This window comes from Entamoeba invadens, assembly GCF_000330505.1.
Source record: "Entamoeba invadens IP1 unplaced genomic scaffold scaff_1105074725163, whole genome shotgun sequence".
NCBI classification, from domain to species: Eukaryota; Evosea; order Mastigamoebida; family Endamoebidae; genus Entamoeba; species Entamoeba invadens.
Window position 1 is genome coordinate 196,940 of NW_004443556.1, and position 10,379 is coordinate 207,318.

The window sequence follows — 10,379 nt, forward strand, 5'->3', positions numbered from 1 at the left end:
CGCAAAAATGAGAATAAAACGTGAAAAATCATAAATACAAAAACAAAAAATAATTGGAACGAAAATTCTAACTGGTAGAATTTTCCAATTTAAGTTTTTATTTTGTAGTTGTTCTTTCCCACATCGGCATAATGCCCAATCACGATTTAAAATGTATAATAAAAACAATTATAACTATATGGTATTTTAATCATTTGAGACAACGCTTGATGATTTTTTTGAAAGAAAAATAAAAAACAAATAAAAAAGTGTTTTTGTTAAAAAAACTTAAAAATCCGAACTTAAAAAATGTCGAAAAATGTGGGGAAAAATAAAAAGTCAAAAAGTGGCGGAAAGACATCAAAAGATGAGAAAGTGATGAACGCCAAAATCTCCCCAAATGAAGACGACGCATTTCCATTTCTGAAAGAACAAAATGGGGGTGTTACTATCGAAATCAACGTCAAACCAAATTCAAGAAATAGTGAAATACAAGGGATCGAGGATGGGCTATTAAAAATAGCTATTGACGCGCCACCGGTTGATGGAAAGGCAAACAGTGAGGTTGTTGATTTCATCGCAACATCTTTTAGTGTTAAAAAGTCAAGTGTGGCTGTTGTTAAAGGTCAGACTTCACACCACAAAACGGTAAGAATTGAAAATTGTACAAAGAGTGTTATCACTGCTAAGTTGAAGTAATCGTCCATGTGTCTTTTTGATGCATTATCATTCAGTTCAATTAAACGCTGTTGTACCAAATCTTCCTTTGATATAAATGCGCTCTTTCCGCCCAAATAATCTCATTCAAAACTAAAAATCATTTTCAAGATTTAACATTTTCCACAAAACAAATGTGATTATTTACTATCAACGAATAGTAAAATAATATTAATTATATTTTATTTATAAAACAAATGAGAATACAAACGATGTCTTATGGTGGTGAAACATCGAATTTTGGAGGCATTAAAACATATTTTAAAAAAAAACTATTCAGTATAATTGTTTTATAATATAGTAATAATATTATAATAATAGAACAAATAAGAGAGAAAATGGTGAATAATCGAAGTGAATGCCGAGCTCTAGTTGTAATCGAAGATTTTGATGGCTAAAAATGAGAGAACAAAGTTTTTAAACAATAGTAAAAAGAATAAAAAAATTCCAACGAACAACGTTCTTTTTATGTCGATTTACTAGAAAAGTATTTATAGAAATATCACGAAAAGATAAAATATAAAAATACTATTAAAAACCGATGGCGAGTATTCGTAATTGGTGATTTTTAGCCAATGAAATATTTAAAAATAAAAATGAAATGGTCAAAAGACGCTCAAAATGCCATTTCTAATAAAGTCAAGAACTTGGGACGGTCGCTTGAATTTTCGATAAAATTATGAAGAAGAGTTTCATATCATTTTGATGAAAATGAACTTCAAAATTCAAAACTTTATGGAAGCGCTATCTGTCAAGGTGAGTCAACTAGAACGGAACAACAAACAACTTGAAGAGAAGTTTAAAGAGCTTGCAGACTCTTTTAAAAAGTCGAGTAAAAAGGGGAGTGGAAGTCCTTCAAATGATTTAGAGAAAGACGTCGACGCGTTGTTTGATGCGATCGACGAGTTGAAAGAGCGAGTTGGGTATAACGAAGACGACATCGACAAAATGGCTGAGAAAGTGAAGAACTTCAGTGGGTCGAAAGGGACGAAGAAAAAAGGCGATACGAGTGATGCAAGTGAATTAGAAACTATTAAAAATGATATTGAGTCTCTCTTCACTGATTCTCAAGAAGGTTTTGAAAAGATGGAAGCACTTGAGAAAGACTTAAAAGAACTTAAAGAGAAAGGTTTGAGTGCACATTCTAAAGACAATGGAGCGAGTGAAGACCAAATCAAAAAGATGAAGAGCCAAATTAAAGACTTACAAAATTTGGTTGGAGACGAAGACTTCCAAGATCTCTTCGATCAACTTAAACTGAAAACAAAGGAAATGGAGAAACGACTGAAAGTAATAGAAACAACTTTAAATTCACAAAACAAAGAAAGCACAATAAAACAAAGTGACGCATCAACAGACGTCGTGAATCCAAAACTCGAGGAATTGGAAAAGAAAGTAAAGGAGCTTGAAAGTAACACTACTAAAGTGAAGACAATGGAAGAACAACATGAATTACTGAACAAAAAAGTCGAAGAAATACAGAAGAGTGTGACTGAAGTATCAGAGAGTCTTCAACTCCACAACAAGAATCATGAAAAGACTACGACGAGTGATGTGGACGCCAAAATTGAAGAAATTAAAAAACAAATTGCAGCGATAGAAGCGGCAAATGAGGAATTTAAAAAGAAAGACAATAAGGAGGACATCATTTCTCAAGTCGAACATATTGAGAGTCAATTGAAACTCTTTGAAATGACAAACACGAAACAAAGCGAAATGGAAAAAACACTCGAAGATGTCACAAACGATGTAAAAGAAGTTAAAGTCCGCAACACAAAAGAAAACAAATTGAATGCGGAGAACATCCAAAAGTTGGAAGATAAAGTGAAAGAACTTGAATACGATATTCAAAGGCATCAACAGAGTCAAAATCAATTGGAACACAACCAACGCACTGCCGAGCTAGATAACACAAAAAGTCAAGTTGAAGAAATAACACAGAAAATCTTACAACTTGAAACTCACAATGAAAGTGCACAGAAAAGAGTGTTAAACACCGAGGATAAAATCAAAGAGATCGAACAACGAGTTAAAGAGGTGGAAGACACAAAAGTGAGTGAAGGTCAAATCACCAGTCTTAAAGACACCATTTCAAATATTGAACAACAAATAGAAGGACTGAAAGACAATGAAAGTATCAGTAAAATAGAGAGCGGAATCAATGCAGTTACTATTAAAGTCAAAGACTTGGAACAAAATGAAAAGGCGGAGATTGAAAATGTCAAAGGCGAGTTGAAAGGAATTTCTGAACTTGAAAAACGATGCGACAAACTCGAAAAATCGCAGGGAGAATATTTGAGTGTTGAAGACTTCAAAGATTTTAAAAAGCAATTTGACGCCGTCAAAGACAAATTTAAAACGACAAAACACGACAAAACAAATAGCGAAGTCAGAGAGGAGTCGAAACAACAAATGCTTTCTGCGTGTGAACTTGCGACCAACTTTGAAGAGATGAAAGGACAACTAGAGAGTCTTGAGAAGGAGCAAAGTACTTTTAAGACGACGTTTGGACACAAGTTTGAGTGTTATGAAAGTGAATTAAAAACGGTAGGAAAGAGTAACGATGACAAATTGACGGTGTTGAGAGAGTCGATTGTTGAAAAAGTGAACAACTTGAATACACGAATTGAAGAGGTCAAAAGCGGAGTTGATGAGAAACACGATCGAGATATAAAGAACATGGAGAACAAAATAGAGGCAATTGGAAAAGAGTTTCAATGTAATGGAAGTCATAAACAAGACGAAGAGAATAAAGAAAAGACTGAAGGTGTGACCAATCAGCAATACCAACTCTGTATAACACAAATTGAAGATATTAAAAGCCAAATTTCTCGGTGTGAATTACATAACAAAGAAATTTTGGAGGTGAAAAGTAAGACGGATGAGGAAGTCAAAACACTTTGTGACAAAATTAGTGTTGTCGAGAAGAAACAAAACGATGATAAACAATTAACGGAATTGAAGTCTCAAATGGAAACTTTCACGAAGAGAAATGACGAACTGCAAAAGGCACTTGACAAGTTCTCTGTTAAAGTCGAAAAGTCAACACGATTGGAGTCAATACCAAACAACGAGGAAGTTGAAAAGATAAAGAAAACTATAGAGACGATGAAAGAAGATCAAATCAAGCTTGAGGACGATGTCGACAACATCAAAACGACGTTCTTGGAAATGGCTGATGAGCTAGAAAAGAAAATGAACGTCATTCAGAAGTCTGCTGAAGAAATTATGAAGCAACCGAATGACTCTGACAAGTCGAAACAAGAAGAAAAGCTGAAGAGTATAATAAAGAGACTTTCTCTTATTGAGAAGGGTGTCAATGAAGTCAAAAGGTCTTCTGTCGACTTGAAGAAGTCGAAGACACCTGCTGCCGACGACATAGAAAAGAGCGAGAAAGACTCCAAACTAATGAACAAACTGAAGGAAGACTTCAAGACTGTCAAAGAAGTGTTGAAAGAGACCGAGAAGGAGTTAGATGAGTTCAAGTCGAAGATGAGTGAGTTTGAGAGCACAATCAATGAAGTAAAAAAGACGGTAGAGAACAATAAGAAGGAGAGTGAGGCGAGTATAAAAGTCGTTTTATCTTCAAATGAGAAAATTGGGAAAGACAGTGAGAGTAAGAGAAATGAAGTGATGAAGGAGATGGATAATATGGATACGACGCTGGAAGAATTCAAGAAACGGATTGAACGGCTTGAGAAAGCAAGTAACAAAGAGTGTGAGAAACGTGTGAATGAACTTTCGGACACAGTCAAGAAGTACAGCGAGACTATTGAAGAGATACAAATGAATTGTGTTGATATGAAACGGATGGACGATGCGATTTGGAGCGAAATATACCTTCACGAGTTGGATAAATGTGAGTACTTAGGGTTATACTATAACACCTTCCATCAATGGACTGGGATGACTGCTCCTCGTGTGATATTTGAGTGTCGCAATTTGAAGAATTTGGATATCTTCCACTTGAATAATGCGATTTGTGGGAAGGAGAATATCATGATAGTTATTGTAGCAAAAGACGGAAGTGTATTTGGGTCGTATAACGCCGCTGTTATACCACAACCAACTGCAAAAGCTGCTAAAAAAGAAGAAGACGGCGAGACGATATCGAACGACCCTAAACACTTCATTTTCAGTTTGTGTAACCCCGCACATACAGAACCAAAGGCTTTTTACTTGCAAGATAACTCAAACAAAAGTCTTTGTGTGTACTCACCTAAGACTAAAGATTTTGTGTTGTCGTGTCTTGGATTCTTCGCAATCAAACAAACAGGGTGTAAGATCAACAGTCCAGAAAAGATCTATCCAAACGCAAACGTGAAATTTGTGGAGGGAGACAAATTTACTGTCGAATTCATTGGAGCTATAAAATGGGTCTAATCTGTTTTTTTATAGTTTTTTGTTGGTTTTTGAATGGTTTTTTAATAACAAAAGATATTTATTATTAAATCCTTTTTATTTATAGAATTAAATCATTTATAAAAATAATGAAAAGAAGTGTCAAATTTAGATTCGGAGGATGTAACTTCTCAACTAAAGAAATTACAGAACTTGGAAATCGGATACACAACAATATCCTGAACCATATGGGAACCAAGTCATGTATCATTGATGACAGTTGCAACGATATCACAGCTTTCTTCAGACAAAACAATGAAAGCGTCTCTTCAATTGTACATTAATTATATGTTGATTATTCGATGTTGTTGTTATTAGTTATATTATATAAACACTTGTATTCACTTTATTCATTGTATATACCTTTAGTGTGGTAAATTACTACAATCTATATATGTAGATAACATTTTTTATTTTTATAATTAATTAATAATTTGTTTTATTAACATTTTTAATAACAAAAACTTAGCAATTGAAAAAAGACGAGAATAATCCACCCTTTGTAATCCTGAATTACAGGCCAGTGTTACTTTTTTCTTTCCCAAAAAATATCAAGAAAAATTCAAGAAAAACCCAAAAATTGTTTTTTTTCAAAAAACTTTTCAAATACTACGACATATCAAGTTTTAGTAAAATATCGGGATTGATTATTATCTTTCTAAGTAAAAAAACGAAGAGAAAAGTCGCCTTCCAATAAAATTCCACTTGAAAAGTATGCGACTGGGCAAAGTAGGAAAAGTTGTAATGGGAAGTATATAAGCATCGTTGCGACACAGATAACAATTCGATGTTCACGTTCATCACACTCCTCTCAGTCGCATTGGCGATTGAAGTCAACTTGATGATGCCACTTGACACTGTTAACTCCAATGGTGTCAACAACCAGGGACAACTTCAAAACGATCTCAACAAGATCAAGTCAGCGGGTGTTGCCGGTGTCATGTCTGATGTCTGGTGGGGACTTGTAGAGACTTCGCCAAAAACTTACAATTGGAATGCCTACAAGACCTTAGTCTCTATGGTGAAGAACGCTGGTCTTAAGTTCCAAGCAGTGATGTCGTTCCACAAGTGTGGTGGTAATGTTGGAGACTCTGTGACTATTGAGATTCCACAATGGGTCAGAAACGCTGGCGCTTCCAATGACGCCTTCTTCAAAGACGCCGAAAACAACGTCGCTAACGAGTACATTTCATTTGCTTATGATGACCAGAGCATCTTCGAAGGAAGAACCCCAATTGAAATCTACAAGGACTTCATGGCGTCTTTCAAACAGAACTTCCAGAGTTACATCGACGATGGAACACTCAATGAGATCCAAGTTGGTATGGGACCATGTGGTGAGACAAGATACCCATCATATCCACTCTCAAGATGGAGTTACTGCGGTATTGGAGAGTTCCAGTGCAGCGACAGCAAGTCACAGGAGAACTTGAAGAACGCAGCAAACAATGCTGGACACTCCGAGTGGGGACACAACCCAACTAATGCGGGTCAGTACAACTACAAGCCACCAACATCAACTGGTTTCTTTGGAAATGGAAACGACAACTACCAGAGCGAATACGGAAAGTTCTTCCAACAATGGTACTTCGACCTCTTGTTGAGCCACACCGACAAAGTGTTGTCTGCAGCAAGAAGTGTCTTTGGCGACAACTTGGCACTTGCTGGGAAAATCAGTGGAGTTCATTGGTGGTGGACTGACAACAGCCACGCAGCTGAGATGACAGCGGGCTATTACAACTCTAATGGAAATGACGCTTACAAAACACTGTCAAATACCTTCAAGAAGAATAACATCAGATTCGACTTCACTTGCCTCGAGATGTCGGGCACAGACTCTAATTGTGGCAGTCAGCCAGCTAATCTTGTCGACCAAGCTTTGAATGCTGCTTCTTCAGTTGGAATTGGGAAGTGTGGAGAGAACGCACTTGAGTTGTGTGGGTATGGCGGATGCAACACTAATGGATTCAACCAAATTGTCAATAAGGCCAAACAGCACAACCTCAATGCCTTCACTTACCTTAGAATGACAAGAGGTCTTCTTGATGATGGAACTGCCTGGGGACAATTCTGCAACTTTGTCAATTCAATGAGATAATTCATTTCTTCCTTTCATTTGCTCGTTTTATCTTGTACCACTCTTTCAATAAAAATAAATAAACTTAATCTAACTTCTGTGTATTTTAATAGTTTTTTAGTTAAAATAAAACAACAAATAAAATAAATTATATCGGTAACAATTATGTGATGAATTGTACTTTTGATTTTTTGTTTTTCTTTTTTATGTTTTTTGTTTTATACCAATATTTATAAAGATTACCACAACTAATTATCACAACCAGTCCAACTTTGGTGTTAATTTTCAGGTTGGTTTTACTTTCAAAAAAGCCGAATTGTTAAGACTCAAAGCAGTTTTCATAAAAGTCAAATAAGATTTATTCTTCGATTTAAAACGAAACAAACTAATAAATTGTTTATGTCACTTGATTGTGAACAAGACGAGGTCCTTTCAAGAGAGGTGGAAACTGTCATTTCCATTTTTCCAGGAATAGTGAGACAAGAAGCCGATGTATTAAAAGTGACAATTAAGACCGAACTCACCAATCCAATTGAAGTCGTTTTTGTCGAGGACGAATTCATTCAACGTCCTTACAAAGACAAGAAGAGTGCTTTTCTCACAACGTTGTCAGACATCACACTTGACATTCCAACAGATCCTCCTCTCCAAGACGGGGAGCTTCCCGACTTTGTAGTTCACTGCGACTGGATTCCACCACCAGTTGCTTCTGAAATAATCAAAGAAATGTTAGATGAGTACGACACGAGTGGTGGGGTTGGTTTTGTGTTTAGTTGGGTGTCTTATCTTTCCAACATTTTTTCGACATTTGAACTGTCGAAAATCGAAATTGAAAAATTCACAGACTTTTCAGTTCCGCATTTCAAAAATTATTTGGGGCTTCCAAAACACCTTCAGCGCGCTTTGATTACTTTTCAAATAGAAAGTGACATCAAAGCCTTCAAAGAGAAGAATGAGAGTGTCTGTAATCACTGCAACAAATTAAAAAGTTGCCAACACTTTGTTTGTGGCACCAAATGTGGCCACTTCATTTGCGATGAGTGCGCAACAGAAAAGGTCATTAATTGCAACACGACCAAAACAAAATGTTGTTGTGATGTGTGTGGTACCGAATTCACTTTATTTGAGTTGGTTGGACACGTCGATAAATCTATTATTGAGGAATACAACTCAACATTGATTTACTTGACTTTACTCGAAGAGGACGACATTGTAGTGTGCCCCAACTGTACCGCTGCAATAGAAATCGATCCACTTGATAAAAAGAAGGAAAGAGACGTCTTCTGCCAACACTGCCAAACTGCCTTTTCTATCAACAAAAAGCCGATTAAAGTCGTTCAACCCGAACAACCCGATGATGAGAATTTGAGTGATGATACAAGTAAGTACACCCCATATAATTTACAGGGAAAATCAGACTTCTCTTTGTTCTTCAAAAAGAATATTGATGTCATTACTAATTTTGTACAACGGTCGTATTCAAATTATAAAAACAATTATTATTTTCGCGGCGATCTCCCTTTGTTTTTCTACATGAATCCTTTCTTTGGCGACCAAAACACCCCATTCAAAAAATTGATCAGCTCATCTTTTCGACAAGTTCTCACACAAAGAGATTGTATGAAAAAATCTTGTTTTATGTGTTGGCACGGGACGTGGAGTTATGAGAACGCTACTGGAATCATGCAGAATGGATTTGATGTGAGAAGACGAAGTGGTCAAGCCTTTGGAAGAGGAGAGTATTTTGGGAATGATATTTCTGTGTGTTATGGATATGGCAGTTACCTCATATTAACATTGGTTCTGGAAGGTCCTGCAGTATCTACATTCAGTTTTGGATTTGTTGTTGATAACAAAACAACGGAGACGTATTGCCTTCCTCTTGGGTTTGTCACAGACGATCAAAAAGTTATTGGATCATTCAAACGTGTGAAAATCTTTCAACTTCGAATCAATACTGATTTGTATGAAGAAATAAATCATCCCAAAATTAAACGCATAAAAATGAAGTCCAAGTATTCGTTGGTGTCACGAACAGGAAAGTCGTCGAATTTGTCATCGAAAGACTCAGACACAATTGGTTTGATTTTGAAATCAAATTGTAGTTCTGAAGTCTCTTGTCGACTAGACATAGGAGAATGTGTCATCAATGTCAAACGAAAAATTTTAACGTGTGACTATGATGTGTTTTCAGTGATATGTAACAATCAACAATGACTTTCATTGACACCTTTTCTATAACTTTTGTTGTTGTGTTTGTTATATTTCATATTTATTATCACCATATTTATATGTTTATTATTATTTGCACTCTATTGATCTGTAAATTAATAATACTATTATAATGTGTATAACAATAGTAAACAATAAGTGGGTTAAATATACTTGACCGGGTTTAGGAAAATCTGCCCTTTTAAAAATTGCCTTTTCAATAATTCGCCTTTTTTCGCCTTTATTTTTCAACAAAATTTCAAGTCATTTGAATTTTTGTTGAATATTTATTTAAAACTCGTTTACAAAAATAAATCTATCCGTATTATTGTATTTATTACAAAAATATATAATGTTTATAGTTAATTTATATTTATTATCGAGATGGTTTTTATATTAAATAAATAAGTATAATAATTATAATTAATGATAATAATTGTTTTAATTAATTTATTAAATACACTAAAATGAAAAGCATTATAATAAGTTTATTTATTTTACTCTTTTGACTATTTACAATTAAATAAAAATCATAATCAAATTACAATTGTTTTTTTAAATCATTTAATAATATTAATTACATTCCATTGTGATATAAAATTATATACAATAATTATATAATTGTGTATGTTCAGATAGTCGATGTGTTATTAATTAATAATATAATTTATATATTTTTAAGTTTATCATTTCATTATTATTAATTATATAATATCACTATTGTAATTATTAATTATAATAATAATTGTACATCAATTAAAAAACATTAAATTAATTATTCTTCCATTTTAGTATTTTTGGTCCTTTTCGATTTAATAGAATTTCTTCCTTTTTGCATCACCTTTTTCAATGCTTTCGCTTTTTTAAAATCTGTTTTTTTCCTTCGATGTTCTTTTTTATTTACTTGGTTTTTTGGTTTTTTTTCACTGTTTATTTTTTGTTCTTTTTTATGTGTTCTTCAATTTCTTTTCCTGTGTTATAATTCAAAATGACT

General features: G+C 34.3%; 4 protein-coding genes across 4 annotated transcripts; all 4 read left to right on the plus strand.

Moving 5' to 3' along the window:
- Nucleotides 1-288: 288 nt before the first annotated feature.
- EIN_118690 (hypothetical protein) lies at nucleotides 289-678 on the plus strand (the record flags this gene model as incomplete). Its single annotated transcript, XM_004258988.1, has 1 exon — nucleotides 289-678. The coding sequence occupies one exon, from the start codon at nucleotides 289-291 to the stop codon at nucleotides 676-678; it is 390 nt and encodes a 129-aa protein (XP_004259036.1).
- A 723-nt stretch (nucleotides 679-1,401) lies between these two features.
- EIN_118700 (hypothetical protein) lies at nucleotides 1,402-5,079 on the plus strand (the record flags this gene model as incomplete). The annotated part of the gene is made up of 1 exon (XM_004258989.1): nucleotides 1,402-5,079. The coding sequence occupies one exon, from the start codon at nucleotides 1,402-1,404 to the stop codon at nucleotides 5,077-5,079; it is 3,678 nt and encodes a 1,225-aa protein (XP_004259037.1).
- An 805-nt stretch (nucleotides 5,080-5,884) lies between these two features.
- EIN_118710 (beta-amylase, putative) lies at nucleotides 5,885-7,195 on the plus strand (the record flags this gene model as incomplete). The annotated part of the gene is made up of 1 exon (XM_004258990.1): nucleotides 5,885-7,195. The coding sequence occupies one exon, from the start codon at nucleotides 5,885-5,887 to the stop codon at nucleotides 7,193-7,195; it is 1,311 nt and encodes a 436-aa protein (XP_004259038.1).
- Nucleotides 7,196-7,573: 378 nt separating this feature from the next.
- On the plus strand, nucleotides 7,574-9,391 carry EIN_118720 (hypothetical protein; the record flags this gene model as incomplete). Its single annotated transcript, XM_004258991.1, has 1 exon — nucleotides 7,574-9,391. The coding sequence occupies one exon, from the start codon at nucleotides 7,574-7,576 to the stop codon at nucleotides 9,389-9,391; it is 1,818 nt and encodes a 605-aa protein (XP_004259039.1).
- Between the last annotated feature and the right edge of the window lie 988 nt (nucleotides 9,392-10,379).